An 18,243-nucleotide genomic window follows, 5' to 3' on the forward strand; every position below is an offset into this window, starting at 1 on the left:
AGACCAGGCTCCCCTGCTCGCTCTCATTACTGTAACACACCGGGGCCAGGCAGCATGCGGACACTCGAGCATTTCGGGTTCAAGCTGATGTTGCCTTTTTTAAGTCTACAGGTATTAATAGGGATTGTGGAATTCCACTGCATGTGACTGCATAAATATAATTTAGGACAGCAATGGGCAAGATAAAGATGTAGAAAACAGGAACAAAACTAGCACATTCACTGCCAGTAAAGAAAAATCCACATAGAAATATTTGCTTCCCTTGCATTATAATGCCATAACAAGTACACTACCAGTCAGAAGTGTTTGTGCACACTGAGATTTTCTACATTTGCGTGTTAAGTCACTTAACATTTACTAAAAAATACGCTCATTATTCTTTGCTAACAAACAAACTTACAATATGTTCCACATTGGAGTACCTTTATTGGCAAGAAAATATATCTTTGATTCATCAAATTAACCTACTTTAGCAGTCATTGAGGCATAATTTAAACATGGGACATTACATGGGATGAAACAGTTGACTAGTGCTATACTGTACTGTAGGTAAAAAAACACCCGGGATGACCACAAAAATGACCACAAAAGTCTAATATATATATATATATATATATGTGTGTGTTAACCACACCAGGCTCCCATAGTTGTGTGACCCACTGATTAAGAACCACTGGCATAGATCATAAGCTGAGCTGCTGATGGACATCAAAGCTTGAGGTCAGAGCTCGTGTTCCACAATCCACCTGGAAACATGCGATGTGTACAGTCTCAGTCAGTTGAAGCACATCAAGACGAAGGCATCTCTATCTGTCCCACTGTTGTAGAACACAAATAAGTGATTGTGACGATACACTACAATCTATTTTTATTCATTTCAGTTGAAAGATTTTTTTTATCGATAATTCATTTAGCCTTATTGATTCACCTACTTGGTGTGTTGACAAGCCAAATGTCACTTGAATCCTGCCTAATAGCAATATACTTTGTATTTAATTACATATTTCTATATACTGTTGTGTTATATAATTTTTATGTAATTCTATAAATTATTCACATGCATTTTGGACTGTAATATTTGTTTTGCAACTATGCGCATTTTTGACTTAAGTGCAGGGGAGAATCAATGCCTGAGTGACAAAATGTTTTCACTCATCCAAGTTTTAACTTCATTAAAGCAATTAGCTAAAGTGACAATTGATGAGGTGTCATTAGGTGTTGCTGAAATGTCGTCAGCATAGGAATGAGAATTAACATAATATTTTCTCATTATCTTACCTAATGGCAGCATGTAGAAATATACTGTAGAACCAAGATATAGAACCAATAACTGATCCCTGTGGTGCTCCATATTTGACCAGTGACATTGATGATGGAGTGTAGTTTTGGATACTTGTATCATCAAATTCAGGTCTATGTCACAGAGTAAAATGGTCAACTGTGTCAAGGGTCTAGAAGCATTATCACACAGTCACATTGTTCGCATTAGTTGGCATTGTTATGTCATTGTTATGTCATTACCAACACTAATTAAGGCAGTTTCAGTGCTGTGTCCTTAACGGAAGCCAGACTATAATCTTTCCAGTATGTTGTGTGTTGTATGACTGAAGCTGAGCAGCAACTATCTTCTCCAGAACTTTGGACACAATTGTTTAATACTGACAGATGTATATTTTCTATATCAGACCATGACTTAGTCCTCTACTTAAACTTCATGTGTAGAAGCAACAGAATATGATGAATGATGTGGACGTCCAAGTGAGGTTTATTCAAGAAACGAAAGCAGTCCTTAAGACTCATAACCGTGAACATAAGCAGGTCAACAAAAAACGCAACAGGACAGAACAATGCCAAAATCAGATGAACTCACAGTACTACACAATGAGCTACTCACTGGAGTGGGTATTTAAATGATTGGATACATTCAAGGAGGATTCAATAATCTGATCAGGAATATTGGAGAGGGCAGCTGGCTGGGTCAAAGATTCATCATGGATCACTGATCTGAAGGTAGAAATATTAGGGAATGTAATGCAGGAATGTCATGCTCATGTTTATGAATCAAAAGCTGTTCTATTTTTAGGAATTGTTGTCTTTTAAGTGATTAAATTATATAAAAGTAATTGTTACTTGTTCTTTACTTTTCACTTTTTTTCACCAGGTTGCAGATTGTGGTGAAGCCTTTTACAGTCTGTGTATCCATCCTTTTACCAATGGACTGGAGCCTTGTTCGCTGACCCTTTGGAGGAGTCATAAAATGGTGGAAGGAGGAGCTGGGGAAGACAAATAAATCAGCAAAATAAAAATAAATGATCAATCCCTTAATTGTCACGGAATAAAAACGAGAATTTCGGAAAGAGGACATACAAGCAGACAGGCAGCAGAAGCGAGGACGTTACCAGGCGGGACTCTGCAGTCATGGGGGATTTCAGCAACAGCACCGTGGCGTTTTACCCCAAGAGCCAGAGGGGGAGTGGGCTTGTCAGCGGGGCATCCGAGGACAATCATACAGGCGGCTTTGGGGCCTCGCTGGACGAGCTAAAGGCACTTATGGAGCTGAGGGGGGCTGAAGCACTGCAGAAGATTCAAGACAGTTATGGTGACACAGAGGGACTCTGCCACCAGCTGAAGACCTCCCCCACTGAGGGTGAGAGTTTTATTACAAACTATGCAGAATCAATTCTTTTGGCTTTTAAAGGCCATCTTCTGTTGTTTGAGTGCTTGTATGATTATTTAAATTTGAACTTTTTGAGAGTTACATTTATTTCTGTCGTATTTTGTTTTCTTGTTTGTGTAAGCACTAATATTAATTTCCATTTTTAATAGTTATCCTACTGAATATATAATCCATCCATCCATCCATCCATCCATCCATTATCTGCTGCTTGTCCAGGGTTGGGTTGGGGGGGCAGCAGTCTAAGGTGGGATGCCCAGACCTCCCTCTCCCCAGCCCCTTCCTCCAGTTCCTCCGGCGGAATACCAAGGCGTTCCCAGGCCTGCCGAGAGATATGATCTCTCCAGGGTGTCCTGGGTCTGCCCCGGGGTTTCCTCTGCTTGGACATGGCCAAAAAAATATGAATTACTAAAATTTGAATCCATCTGAATCCACTCTATCTTCTATTATTTCTACTTGACTTTCAGTTTAAGAGGCTTGACATTTGACACTTCAGCATTTTTTCATTTCTAGTCTTTCCACTGTCAATCTCCTTTCTTATCTATTCCATGTCCCTCCATCTGTGAAGGTTTTGTGCACATTATTAGTGGATAATTATAATAATAATAATAACAATAACAACCATTATAATTATTATTAATAGCATTATTGCATTCTTGTTTTATTATTATTATTATTATTATTATTATGATGGGATACTGTTGCAATATAAAATTATAATGCAGGCTATAAATTTGTTATATTTTTTTGAGTTATTACATCATGCAGTGTTATTAGGTAATGCACTGTTGCAATGCTGAATCACTGTTTCTTGTGCTTTCTAGAAATATAAGTTGAGTGTCCACCAGCCATCCAGTATGAGTCCAGGTGCACAACTATCAGTGAGGTTGAATTGCACTATGTGGCAGTCAGCAGAAGGAAAATGAGTGACGTTACAGTGCCGTTTAATCACAGCATAATTAGACTGTTTAGTGTAGCAGCCCAGCTCGTAAGGATTAATGAAGGGACCTCCCTGGCTCCCTGAGCCGTCATGTCAAATCCAGACTGTCTGGGCTTGATTGTATTCCTTTACCAGCCAAAGGCTGCAGCAGCTTTCCTTGGCAGCTTCCACACAGCACTGCACAACCCCTGCCTCTTAAAAGAAGTCTGTTTAGCTGCCGGTTTAATGCAGATTTCCTAATATAGAAAATCCAGCAGTTTTTGTCTAATTTCCTTAGTACTGTGGTGCCCTTACATATGCTGCTTGTGTTAGAGTTGCATAAATGCCTATATATATATATATATATATATATATATATATATATATTGCATGCATAACTGAAAATGATACATTTTTCAGCTCTGTTTATAAATTCTCACTCTACACTGCTGCAGTGTGCTACCTTTCTGTCTGGTTGCATATCTATGCATGATCACATCCTTTTCCATGCAGACTGATTAATTCCACCCTCACTTATGTCACTCATTTTCCTTCTGCTGACTGTCACATGCTCATGCGGGCATTTCCACCCAGAAGTGAAGCACTGGTCGATGTTTCTGATTCTATAGCACAGCACCCTACCTGCACTCTTTCTGATGTTCGAAGGACCTGCTATTCACAGATGATTTTACAGTGATGTAATAGTCTGTGCCCACTATATTTACCCTGTTCTTTCTGTGGAAGCAATGTCAATAAGTGCACTTTGCCATGGAAAGCACCTTGTACGTCTGGTTTCTTGGTCTATGCTGAACTATGTAATGAATTTATTGCCATGTACAGGGGCTTGGAAGCGATTATTTCTGTATTAGGTTTCACATTAGGGGTTCACATTGAATTTATCTCTCATTCATCAATCATCTCTCCTGCAGCGCGCCCCTACCAGCCTTCCTTCTTTTCTCCTCTATGTCAACTTCCCACTCTTCATCCATGCTTTCATGTTATGTTGCTAGGTTACAAAAGCATCAGTGTTCTTGTGGGTGTAAGGCAGGGAGACGGGCACCATGCACTACTTGCTGAGTCTCTCAGTTCAAACTGGAGTCCCACATGGTTTTAGCTTTATTGAGGAAGAAACGTTCGAATGAAACACTTCCGCTTTTCTCCTAATACGCTTATCGCTGCATTTAGTGTTTTGCTTTTCACTAAATGTACAGAATTGATTTTAATCACAGCATCTGATTTTCTCATTTCATGCTTTATAAATTTAACATCATTAGACACAGACAGTGTGTTTAGAGTCTGGATTAATTCAAAAAGATAGAATTCACTGCTCTCATTTGTTACTCTGCGCAGGACAATTTCAAGGAACAAGTACAGGAGTGTTAATGTGTGAAACAGCTCTGCAATTGGACACCAGTGTTCCTCACAGCACTAAACTACTGTAAAATACTGTGCTGTGGTGAAGCAACCCTCGCAGAAACGTAGTCATGGTTGAACCCTAATGCTGCATTTCGAGGATAGGAATTATTATTATTATTATTATTATTATTATTATTATTGTTGTTGTTGATAGCTGCAGCAGCGGTCCTGATTTCCTTATATACCATAATTTCTGCAAGAAGCGCTTTGTCAATCCAAGGAGGGGGGTGGGGGGGGGCAGAGACAGCTTGCTGCATTGTCAAGGACACACCAAGGGGAGAGGGAGACAGCTGGATTTTTCTACCCTGTGCAGCAAATGCTCTGTAAACTACATAAATCCTCTGCATTATTCTTTTGCTGTCGACTGTCCATAATCATAAGGTGGGGATCCCTGAAGTTGGGACTGTCGCAAAACTGCCCCCATCAACTGTGTCGTCCCTGAAGAGTTTCTGTTGTTCCTAAATGCTTCCACTTTGCAATAATACCACTTACATTTGACTGTGGAATATCAGGGACTGTCATGAGCTGACTTACTGCAGGAGTGGCATCCTATAACAGTACCACACTTCATTCTTCAGAATGACCCATTCATTCACAAGCGCCTGTAAATCTTTCTGCGTGGCTAATTGCTTTATTTTATACACCTGTGGCAATGGGTCTGAATTAATCAGCTGAATTCAACGATTAAGAGGTATGTCCCAATACACTTGTCCATATTGTGTATATACAACTATAGTGTTAAAAAAAAGATTACCCATTTGTGTGATAAAAATGATTCCTTTTGATTTAAACAACATTTAGTAAGGAGTGACAAGATTTTATATTTGTCAAGTTCCAAAGATAAGTGCAACAGAATTGAAATAGGAGAGAGAATAGAGAGAGAAGGACAATGGAAAAAAGAAATGAGAGACAGTGAGTGACAGAGAAAGTGAGAAAATCGTGTGGAGGGGAGGACGGAAAGATTCCTCTGGGGCCAGTGTGTAAGTTTTGCTGGTAATGGGTGTGAGGCTGTTTCTGTGTGCACAGTTGGACCACATGACTCTGCCAAAGCTTTCAAACCATGGAGGGACAAACACATGCTGACACAACCATCTGCACTGTTCCTGCTTGCCTGTACCTCACCAACACACCGGCTCAGCTCTAGCTTCACTGCTAAATATTTGTCAATCACATCATCCAGTTGTCATTTTTCACTAGGCGAGATGACAAGCTGGTGAACCGGCCCAGGTACTACGCTGTTCACAGGATGAACTATTCTTAGCTGTAAGCTGCTGCTGGAGCTCACTAGCCTTTAAAAGAGTTCTGTGCCTGCAGGTCTGTCGGACAGCCCTGCGGACCTGGAGAAGCGAGGGCAGGTGTTTGGACAGAACTTTATTCCACCAAAGAAGCCCAAGACCTTCTTGCAGTTGGTGTGGGAGGCTCTGCAGGATGTCACACTTATCATCCTGGAGATGGCTGCCATAATCTCCCTCGGACTATCTTTTTACCAGCCACCAGGAGAAGAGAGTGAAGGTGAGCTTGACTGGCTGGTGGGTTTACAGTTATGTCCCGTATATAGGTACGGCCGTCCACAGCCTCAAGCTGATTTCCAGAATGAACAGCATATTACACATAATGTCCCTCCCACTTATCAATAACAGCCCTGTGGTTTAGGACTCACCGGTTTGAATTACGTGGCAGGCAGAGGCTCATAACCTCGATCGCTCCAGGGTTGCTGGACACTGGCTGACCTTGGGCTCTGACCTCAGAACTTGCTTCCACCTGTGTGTCTCAAGGAGCTCAAGAGGGGATATACAAGAAAACAATCTCCCCACAAGGACATGTTTCAGTTTCAGCATTCTATAATAACCACCAATAAAACACTGATTCTCACTATAAAGACCAGACTGTCCCTTCTCACTGACTTTTATATTTAAAAACCACCACTGATTCCATATTAGGGGGGATACGTTGAATATTACTTCAGACCCAAGTACAGAATGGCATCAAAATGTATTTATTACACAACAGGGACAAGCACCCACAGATATTACCCCTGGCTCCAAGAATTTGTTAAAACTGCCTGATTACACTGCCTCTCTTTTCTTCCCTCCCCAGTATGTGGGAAAGGGTCTGGGGGTGCAGAGGACGAGGGTGAGGCAGAGGCAGGTTGGATTGAAGGAGCAGCCATCCTGTTGTCTGTCATTTGTGTGGTGCTGGTGACGGCCTTCAATGACTGGAGCAAAGAGAAGCAGTTCCGTGGCTTGCAGAGTCGTATCGAACAGGAGCAGCGTTTCTCCGTGGTCCGCAACGGCAACGTCATCCAGATCCCCGTGGCTGAGATGGTGGTGGGAGACATAGCGCAAGTCAAATATGGTTGGTCTTGTTCTTTTCTTCCCTTGATATGCTAAAGGATGCAGGCCTTCATTGCTGGTCTAGGTAGGTCTGTTGTGGATTGTCGTAGCTCATTAATGAGAATGGGCTACTTCTCTTTAGTTATGGGGAAAACTTGCTCATTAATGTACTTCGATGCTGAGATACAACGAAAAAATCTGGCACACCCTATATGGAAAAAATATATATATTTAAACATATATTTCACATATATATCTGCAATATTTCACATATATTTAAATAATAAAAATTGGCCACATTACATATAGGATGCATATTTACATATGTGGTGCAAATTTCCAAATACGTGCAATATATGCACCATATATGTAAATAAAGATGATGTCTTCCAATAAGGGAATTTAAATATATGTTTCTGATTGTTCTTCGAGTCTGAGCTCTGTATGTAGATTGTAACCTGGGGGGGCCTTCATAGCAATGAAAAAACACACAGTCCGGCATTGTTCCTTTGGGGAGGGTGGGGTTTTTCAGTAATTAGGCCATTCATTGGGTGACATGGTGGTGCAGTGGTTAGCACTGTTGCCTCACACCTCTAGGACCTGCGTTCGAGTCCCCGTCTGGGTTACGTGTGTGGAGTTTGCATGCTCTCCCCATGTTGTCGTGGGGTTTCCTCCCATAGTCTAAAGACATGCTGAGGCTAATTGTAGATATTAATTTGCCTGTGTGAGTGTGCCCTGTGATGGGATGCCCTGGGTGGTTCCGTGACCCTAAAGGATAATTGGTTTGGAAAATGAATGAATGAATATACTATTGGTCATCTTTACTTTTTCTTCATACAATTAATTGGCATTTCAAATGGCTTATGTCATTATGTAAGTGTCAAAATAAAGTAGAACAAAGAATGTGGCCACATGTCATATAGCATGTTTCTCCATAACTGCCCTTACTTAGGTACAAAGTGTTTGGCATTACCACAATTCTCACCTCCTGCCATCCAGGTGACCTTTTACCAGCTGATGGGATTTTGATCCAAGGGAATGACCTGAAGATTGATGAGAGCTCTCTCACCGGGGAGTCTGACCACGTCCGCAAGTCTGCTGACAAAGACCCCTTGCTGCTGTCTGGTAAGTAGCTTGGCCAGTTACTGTAGATCCCCCGCACCTGTGTATGTATGCATGTGTATGCGGTGGTGGATAATTCAGGTCCAGAAAGTAAAAATCCAGACCAAGATTTTGCTTCAACCACAAAATTGAGTATAAAGAGTCACAGTCACAGAGTACTCAACTGGTTGGTTGAAACAAAACTGTTGTCTGAATTTTTACTTTCTGGACCCGAACTATCCACCTGCTGTACCTCTGTATGTATGCGTGCATGTGTTTGGGTTCACATGTTTTGTCTTTTGAAAACCGATGGCATACAACTAGCCGTAGGATGTGCATTTTTGGTGCTTTAAGTACCATGTCCTGGTTCACCATGAAACAACAAAGCTGCGATGAAAAAGCTCACTGTCTTCATCAAGGGACAGACCCCTCCCCCAGCTTGGGAGCCAGATGCCAATAATCACATTGCTGCCTGTTTCCTATGTGCCTGGAAATCGGATACATTACGCCCTGCCCCCCTCCCACAGGAAGGTCCCTCCTCGCTGCTATTAAGACTGATGGCTATGTCTAGTTAATTCAGCTGTTTCCACAGGCCCAGAGTGGCTGCCCTCTATCACCAGCCATCAGCTGCAATGCAGTACGGTGCAGGTAAACTGCAGCTTTTGGTTAACTGTCGAAGTGCATGTGGAGATAAACAAACGGACGTTTGAGGTCTGACTCTTCTGTAAGTGCATATTAGTGGTCTGGGCATTGCTCATGGCAAAGAGGAGACTAAACTAATAAGGCCTTAAAGGGGATTTCCAATATCAGGGTAGCTGGATTGTTGGCTGGAAGGACAAGCTGGAGAATGAGTGCAGTTGATACACCTGAGGTCTCATTTATCAGCTATTGTACCATGCAAAGGTGACACTGTGGATTACCTGCACCCCTGTCATATCTGCTGTATCTTGTTGATGTAGTATGACATAATACCATATGTTCTTCGGAGTCACTTTTTTCCAAACGCTCCGATATTTACATTCATTTACTAGACATTTTTATCTAAAGCAACTAATAATTTGTTATGCAATTTGGTTTGAAGGCCTTACTTAAGGGCTTCCTGCTTAAACCAGCCATGGGATTGGATCTAGTGACCTCTTGATCATAGAGGATACCATTTTAACCTGATGAGCCACACACTACCCCAAAAGCATAAAAGAATCGCACATTGGCTACTCACACAATTCATAACACATTCATGGTTCACCTTAATAAAGTCATGAATTTGGCAGGATCAGAGATCACTTACACCATTAATGAAAATATACAACAAATTAATGAGAGTTTTCATTGTATTTTCCGGGTGAGGAGTACATATCATTTTGGGGTTTGTCTGCTGCAGATACTTTCCCCTTAAGAAGAAAACTAAAAAGTCATTGATTGATCTTTTTCAAACTTTGTAGGTGTATTGTTTGGGTAATGAACTGGAACTGATCAAAGCCTCTGTGCATGTGATGGGAAGATCGCAGCTTGAGCCCTGGCCTCAGTATAAACACCCTTGAGCAAGGCCCTTAAACCGCAGCTCCAGGGGGGCTGCACGCTAGCTAACATTGCGCTATGACCCCCAAGCTTGCTGTCACCGTTATATGTGTCTTATGGAGAGCAAGACAGGAAAGGTGAAGAGCAGCATTCATACTTCTGCAAATGGCAAATAAACAATCAGTTTATTTCAGATAGATTGCCCCAAAGTAGTACTAGTACCACATAATGGTAGCAATGAAAAGGGCATTTGAACCTGTCAAAAATTATTTAATGGGTCTTTCTCCAACTTTACAAACACATAGATAAACACAATTGGACCTGGTTAAAATTTGAGACAAATTTTGTCAAAACTGAAGCAATGCTGCTTAGTGGCAGCGAAGGTAAGGATAAAAGCAGACGACATTTGATCTTATGAATGTGACAAGTCAAACAGTGTTTCATCGATCTTATTAGTGCTTCATAAAAACATTATATCAGAGATTAATCTAGATGTGCGTCCTGCGTCCAGGACCCATTCTTTCTCTATAGGTCACAAAGGTTTTCATACTGTTCCGCAATAGAAATTGGTTGTCTAAAACCTATCGCTCTATTTCGCGGTGCTTATTTCATTTTGGTTGTCCTCGGCAATGTAACAAGTTATTTGATTGGCTAATAAAACACAGGTGCCCATATTTCGACAAATGGTATTCGCCGTAGTGTCAATTACTTCGGCGCGCTTCATTTTAGTTGCCCGTATGCTGAACAACCAGGATGCCGCTGAAGAAAGTTCACAAACCTGATCCTACGCAACGAAATCTTTCTATAATCCTTCAGCCAGTCCATCGGCAGAAACATTAACAACGGATTTAAACAATAATGAAACAAAAAAACGAAGAAAATCCGCGAGTTTAAATGCAAATGGCTATCCAGGTACAGCTGGCTATAGTACGTAGAAGCAAGCGATGAAAGGCCAGACTTCATGTTCTGTTCTATATGCAAAGTCTGTTGTATATATTTTGTTTTTATATTTGTAGACTTTTTCCATATTTTACAACTTGGGACTCTGGGACTCATTGATTTGGCTATGGGACTCATTGTCAGTAATTTCTAGATCAATCTCTGTTATACAGATGAAGATCTACACATAATTTCATTTTGAGACATACTGCCTGAAAAATGAAGCAGCAGGACTGTGTGGCAACAAAGGAAGGAAACGGCAGTTGTAGAAAACACATGGTCTTGTGAACAAAGTAACTCAAAAAGTATCTTACAGAATTTTTTCAAACTTTGCTCTGGAAATGGTAAGATATTGAGACAATCGTCCAAAAACTGAAGCAGCATGTTCCTTTAGCATGATGTTTTTCAACCTTTGCAGGCACGTTGTAAAGGTGAAGATCTGGTCCTAATCAAATTTTGAGACAAAAATTGAAGCCGTGTCAAATTGTAATGGGCAATAAAGGGACTACCTCAGATAACTGATCTTGTCAGCCTGATAATTCAAAAATTATCTGCCAGATCTTTTGCAAACTTTGTAGGCACATCATATGGACCTGATCAAATTTTGAAGGGTCTCCTACTGATTATACATGAGTGAGACACATCCCCAGGGAGACATCCAGGAAGCATCCTGAATAGATGCCTGAACAAACTCAATTGGTTCCTTTCAGTGAAGAGGAGAAGTGGCTCTATGTTGAGCTCCTCCTGAATGTCTGAGCTCCTCACGCTATCCCTAAGGCTGAGCCCAGACACGATGCGAAGAAAACTCATTTCTGCCACTTGTATTTGCAATCTCATTCTTCCGGTCACTACCCAAAGCTCATGACCATAGTTGAGGGTAATAACGTAAATAAACTGGTAAAGTGATAGCTTTTTCTTCCAGTTCAACTCTCTTGTTACCATGACAGAATCACACAGTGTCCGCATAACAGCTTACATTACACCGATCCACCTGTCGATCTCCTGCTTCCTTCTTCCCTCAGTCGTGGACAAGACTTCAAGATACTTAAACTCCTCTGCTTGGAGGAATAACTCATCTCCAACCTGGATGAGGCAATTTACTTTTTGCCTGTGGAGAACCATAATGTTGGGCTTGCAGGTGCTGATCCTCATTCCAGCCGCTTCACACTCAACTGAACACCAACCCTAGTGTATGCTGCAGGTCACAGACTGACAACACCAACAGGACCACATCATTTGGCAAAAGCAAAGATGGGATCCTGAGGTAACCGAGCCAAACCCTCCACTTCTGGTATAGGTTATGAACAGAATAGGTGACAATGGACAGCCCTGAGTCCTGCTCCCACTGGGACTTACTGCAATGCGAAGCCAACTCTCTCTCTGGTTAGAAAGGGGCCCAATGGCCTGTACCAATGGACCCTGTACCCTAAACTCCTGAACCACCCCCCACAGGACTCCCTGAGGGTCATGACCGTATGCCTTTTCCAGGTCCACAAAACACATGGAAAATGTTTGGGTAAACTCCCATGAGCCCCCCACCCTCCTTGCAGGGGTGAAGAGCTGGTCCAGCATTCCGCAATCAGGAGGGAACCCACATTGTTTCTCCTGGATCCAAGGTTCGACCAACAGATGGAGCCTCCTTTCCATTACTCTAGCATAGACCTTTACAGGGAGGCTGGGTTGTGTGATCCCCTGAATTTGGAACACATCCCCCAGTCCCCTTTCTTAAAGACTGGGATCACTCCCCCAGTATTTCATTGCAAATGCACTGTCCCCAACCTCCATGCAAAGTTGAAGAGGCATGTCAGATAAGACAGCTTAACAATACCAAGAGCTTTCTGGAACTCAGGGCGAATCTCATGCACCCACGGAGTTTTATCCCTGATGAGATTTTTGACTACTTCAGTGACCTCAGCTCTAGTGATAATGAATTTCTCCTCGGAGCCTTCCAGCTGTACTTCCTCCAAGGAAGGCATGTCAGTCAGATTCTGGAGGTTCGCAAAGTATTCCTTCCATGGCCTGGCTATATTCCCATTTGAGGTCAACAGTGCTTCACCCCTGCTGGAAGCAGTATGGGTAAATTCATGCATCTCCCTTCTGAGTCACCTGGCGGTTTGCCAGAATCTATTTGAGGCTGACCAAAAGTTATTCTAAGTGACCTCACCAAATTCCTCCCACACTCATTTCGTTGCTCGAGCAGCTGCCAAAGTGACATACCATTTAGCTTTCTGGTACCTGTCAGCTGCTTCAGGAGTCCCACAAGTTAACTAAGCTCGGAAGGCCTCCTTCTTCAGCCTGACACGTCTCTTTACCATTGGTGTCCAACACCAGGTTCAGAGGTAGCCACTGCAACAGACACCAGCAATCTTATCGTGACAGCCCCCAAAGCCACCTCAGCAATTGAAGTTTGTTACACTGGCCATTCAGGCTAAATGTATCCAGACTCTGGATGTAAGAGAAGTTCTGCCAGAGGTACGAATTGAAGATCTCCTGGGCTCCCAGCACACCTTCACCATGCATTTGGGTCTACCAGATCTATCTACCATTTCTCCCTGTCATCTGATGTACTACAACATCTTCATAACCTGTTTTATCTAAATTTTTTTACATTTTTGCTAAGTTAAGGAGGCTTCTATTTTACCCTGAATAATTGCAGTGTTTTTCAATTTTAAGTTTTTAAATTTAAGTTTATGAAACTCTTTATTTACAATGCTCAACTTTTCAGGCCAAAAGTCCATATTTTATAATATCTAAAAACAACCATCAAATCAGACATCATGAAACCACCAATCACTGAAGCAGACCATTCTTATTTTCCGTTTCAGAAAGATAAACATTCCAACGTTAAAATTTAAATAAGGCTGTCAAACAAAATAACTCCAATCAAACCGGAGTGCACAATACACAAGACACCATAAATATATATCTGCCTATAAACACTCAGTAGCTACTTCATTACACCTGGCTATGGGTAGTATTCAGCAAGTAATATAAAAATATGTAGTGCCTTCAGAACCTTAGGCGAGAAGTGTAGATGAATTGTGGAATTTCAGTGTCAGCTGAGGCTTAGAAGAAGCAAGATATTGTACAGAGGCTGATATATAATAACATATAGTAGAATAATTAGAATTTATAAAAAAATACATTCACGTCAATTAACAGGCATAGTATAATTGTAACATCATTGGTCACCTTTCTTTTTTTTCATAGGCACCCACGTCATGGAAGGTTCAGGCAGGATGTTGGTCACTGCTGTTGGAATCCACTCACAAACTGGGATTATCTTCACCCTACTGGGAGCTGGAGAGGGAGAGGAGGAGAAGAAAGACAAGAAAGGTAAAAGGTCTCAGGATGCAAATTCCTCAGATGCTATCCATTCTTTTTTTTTTATAAACTATTAGCAAGATTTATATAGAAGATGGCATCGCAGTTTAAAAAACATGGACCCCCTCCAGCACAAATATTAGAACAGTGACTGTTTAGTCCACTGGGTCATGTAGAAGGCCTATACTGTTTCTACCATGACCAACTTTTTCCATATTACATGTAAAAAAATCAGTAGCTATTTTGTATTTAAAGAGGCTCTTAGGATGAAGTTTGTTGCATAGTAGCCTTATGGTGATCAGTTTTGTGTAAGATTGTCTGTAAGTACAATATCAGAATGTGTAAGTTAAATAGGAATACATAATGCAATATGATCAGAATAATGACCGTTGCCATATTAAAGTGTTGCTGCGTAATTGACCTACAGGATTATTGCTCTGAAAATGATTCATGCAGTTCGTCTTATAAGTAATTCTGGTCCACGCAGCCCTCAGTCAACTAAATTTGATTGGGTTGTAGTATGTACACTGTCCATTATGTTCTAACTGCCTTCCTCGCAACAGTGTTCATAGCATCTCTGCTCTGCTCCATTCCCACCAGTTACTGACGTTTTAAACAGATGATCATAAATCCAATTTCTCCAGCAAACAAAAAATAATGACCCAGCGTTCACAGCCAAAAGTTCCACATTCAACATTAATTTTATTTGTGGACTGAAAAAACATGTCAAAACCAAGAGGTCCACAAACTTAACACAATTACGCCAGTTCTTTTGCGAGGAATGGGTCAGAATTCCAGCAAAATATTGTGAGAAGCTTGTGGAAGACTATCCTAAGCATATGTTGAAAGTTATTATTTATTAAGTTATTATTCTGAAAAAAAAATCCACTTCCAATATTTCCACTTGTGGAAATAAATTAGATACTCTATTAACTTGTGTGGAATGTGAAGCTGTACACTAAACAGAGTTAAAATGCTGATATAAAACATAAGAGTTATTTTTACTGGGTGCATCTCTGCTTTGACCTATACTGCAATATAACAGACAAACAGACAGTGCTGCAGACTGACTGGGAGAAAATAGTTGTATTTCAGCTCTGGTGAAGTTAAAGAGCAGCTTCAGTAAATGCCTGTTCTGGAGAGGCAGCTGGGGCCTGGACTCATGGATAATTCAGCCTCAATTCCAGTTTTCTGTGTGACTGGTAGAGTGGTTGCTACTGAATAATTCTTCCCAGTGGAAACACTGCACATGGCAATAAATTATTGACAGGAATGAGTGCTGGAGAGAGACATACGTTGGACAGTGGATGTTTTTTTTTGGTGCAAAATATCACATAAGTTATCAAGACCAGTTTGTGTGTATGTGTTTGTGAATTTGTTTTTTTCTTTCTTTCTCGTATTAGTTTGTTGTAATGTTATTGCTCTAGGAGGGAGTGATAGGGAGTGACCGTGTGTCTATATTGTGCTTCACTGTTTGTATGAATTAGTCTGTGTGACTGGAAGGTTACTGTTTCAAATCTTCCACTCAGCAGAATAATCATATCACCACCGAGCCCTTAACCAAGGTCCTTAATTCCAGTTGCTCCAGAGATGCTGTCTGATCCTGTTTACCGATCCTCGCTTTTATATTGCCTTGGACTAAAACATGTGCTAAATGGATGCAATGTCAATGGTGTTTTGTTAGTTTTTTTTTAATTGTTCAGTTTGGCACTGACCAGATGTCCAGTTGTCTGAGTTTGTTAAACTTTGGTACTATGCCTGATGAAGCGCTGGTGATGAAGAATTTTCTGAAATTGCTAGAAAGACAAGTGATGATTATTGGTAGATGCAGATGCTACATACATAGTGACACACTCATACGGTTAGTATTGATATGCTAAGAATTGTGCTGTTATCCTGTTTCATGCTCACACCCTCTCAACAAACTCTAGTGTCACAACTGGAACTAAAGAAAAAATGTCTTCCCAGAACCCCAGAAATATTCAGATAATACTTTTAAAAGGACTGAATGTCACAGAAATGGTTTCAATTCATTCTTTGGTTACATTGTTTTTGTTGCTCATCTTTTTACTGTTTTCTTTGTTTCTCACTCCCCTCTCCCCCTTTTATTTCATTAAAAACGCTTTCATTGCCCTGCTCGCCTACTCCCAAACCACTCCTCATCAGAGGGCAATAGTAGCTCAGCCACACTGCAACCTGCTGCAGTCGAAGTCAAACAGAGCAGCATCACTAATGGTACGTGACCCCTCTTCCTGCCCCCAGGTCATGACAGTCACACTGAGATTCCTGGGCTCTCCATTCATACGCAACACAATGATGAAGTAGAAGTATGCCATAGGAATTATATCATAGGAATTTTGAAATATAAGAATAGAGTTATCACATTTGTAGCAGCCATGGTAAAATGTCCACATTCCTGCAATACGTCCACAGAGACAGTGGGTGACCAAAGCTTACATACATCTTGGTTACCCAAGATCTGTTATTGGCACAATTTGAATAGCCGTTTACTGGTGCTGGTGTGCTGTTGCTGCACCATCATTGTTGTCTTGCACACTCTTGTCTGTTGTAATCATGTTGTTGTCAATTTGTCCTTTGGCTCACTGCCACATTTGGCTTTTTTTCTGTGCTCTTTCTGTCACCCAGTCACAGTCTGTCACTTTCTGTCTTTCTCTTTGTTTCTCTGCCACTCACAGGCAAGCAGCAGGACGGAGCAGTGGAGAACAATCAAATTAAAGGTAACAGGTCTGAATGGCTCGAAATCTCCAAAGAAGGAACAGTCAACTGCTGTCTGCTAATTAAATGGATGACCATGGATAATGGGTCTGAACAGTACTCATTTTAGGGGAAAATCTGGGAAGAATATGCAGAAATTAAGGAACATAAAGCAACATACACAATGCCTGATCAAGGTTTTTATTATGCTAACTCACACAGAGGTATAATTGTGCCACAGTGTTTTGTGTCAGTCTTTAATGTCTTAATTATTTGTATCTGTGTTTCTGTTTATAAGAACACAAAAGACAAAGACAGAAATACAATGTGATATAGATCAGTACCCAGTAACTGCATTAGTGTTTTTTTTCTTAAAATACTTTTAAAATATTATTGTCAAACATACTGTCAAACCATTTTTTTCTCAGTATAGACACCATTTTATGAATTTCTCTATAGCTTTACAATTAACATCATGCCCTTTAAAATGATTAATAGAAAATTCTGAAACAAATTATCCACATATTGCTTAAATGCATATATGCATTTATAGTATTAATAAACAATTTGTGCCATACCCACACATCAGCCAAGAAGCAGGATGGGGCGATTGCCATGGAGATGCAGCCACTGAAGAGTGCAGAAGGGGGAGAAGTGGAGGAGAAGGAAAAGAAGAAAACGAGTGTGCCCAAAAAGGAGAAGTCTGTGCTGCAGGGCAAACTGACCAAGCTGGCGGTGCAGATCGGGAAGGCGGGTGAGAGGAAAGGGCAGGCGCACCGGCTGCTGCCCTGTAACCATGTTATACTGATACGCATCATTTCAAAATCAATGTCACCTTCCGTGTGGCTCTCTTGACACATCACACAGCATTTTCTTCCTTGATGTTTCTTAGCAAAGAGGGCCGTAGTGTCAACACACTTAGCTCCTTCCCCAAAAAACACAAGTGTAGGATGTGGGGACACCTATCTGCACATGACACTTTGTTCCATCATTTCTCCCCCTTCTCCTTTTTTCCTGTCTCACACCCTTTATTCACCTTGTTTCACACACCCCAGTCCTCTTCACTGTGGTCATTACAAAGTCACTTGATGAAATGCTAACCTTTCCGCAATCTCCACTGAATTCACTCTGAATTCTATGTCCAGTTTTACCTTTGTCCAAGGCAACCAGCTGAAATCAAATGAAAGCAATTGCATACAGCTGCCTGAGAAAAACAGTCAACATTTTTTTTTTTAATTTCCTACCCCTACTCCCCTACTAATTGTGGACTGTGATCTAATATAGCGTCTCTCCAGCAGCATAGT

At 41.1% G+C, this 18,243-nt stretch overlaps 1 protein-coding gene and 1 long non-coding RNA gene across 8 annotated transcripts in view; one reads left to right on the forward strand and one right to left on the reverse strand.

Annotated features, from left to right (window-relative positions):
• Nucleotides 1–476: 476 nt before the first annotated feature.
• LOC125745084 (uncharacterized) lies at nt 477–17,624 on the reverse strand. 5 transcript variants are annotated; one of them, XR_007398559.1, is made up of 7 exons: nt 17,518–17,624; nt 14,093–14,200; nt 6,670–7,325; nt 2,400–2,574; nt 2,142–2,273; nt 1,895–2,004; nt 477–818 (listed from the first exon to the last, which is right to left on the reverse strand). It is a non-coding gene; the product is annotated as an uncharacterized LOC125745084 (long non-coding RNA). The 5 variants fall into 5 exon arrangements; XR_007398557.1 differs by having other exon boundaries at nt 477–2,004; XR_007398558.1 differs by having other exon boundaries at nt 477–2,004; nt 2,368–2,574.
• The window catches only part of LOC125745083 (plasma membrane calcium-transporting ATPase 3-like), a 38,630-nt gene continuing 22,805 nt past the window's right edge, over nt 2,419–18,243 (forward strand). For all 3 annotated transcript variants that reach the window (XM_049017570.1, XM_049017568.1, XM_049017569.1), the window contains exons 1-8: nt 2,419–2,647; nt 6,324–6,521; nt 7,107–7,364; nt 8,342–8,467; nt 14,111–14,236; nt 16,391–16,459; nt 16,921–16,962; nt 17,529–17,693. In XM_049017570.1, coding sequence (XP_048873527.1) covers nt 2,419–2,647; nt 6,324–6,521; nt 7,107–7,364; nt 8,342–8,467; nt 14,111–14,236; nt 16,391–16,459; nt 16,921–16,962; nt 17,529–17,693 — 1,213 coding nt within the window. The remainder of the gene's footprint in view (nt 2,648–6,323; nt 6,522–7,106; nt 7,365–8,341; nt 8,468–14,110; nt 14,237–16,390; nt 16,460–16,920; nt 16,963–17,528; nt 17,694–18,243) is intronic.

This window comes from Brienomyrus brachyistius, chromosome 6, assembly GCF_023856365.1.
Source record: "Brienomyrus brachyistius isolate T26 chromosome 6, BBRACH_0.4, whole genome shotgun sequence".
NCBI classification, from domain to species: domain Eukaryota; kingdom Metazoa; phylum Chordata; class Actinopteri; order Osteoglossiformes; family Mormyridae; genus Brienomyrus; species Brienomyrus brachyistius.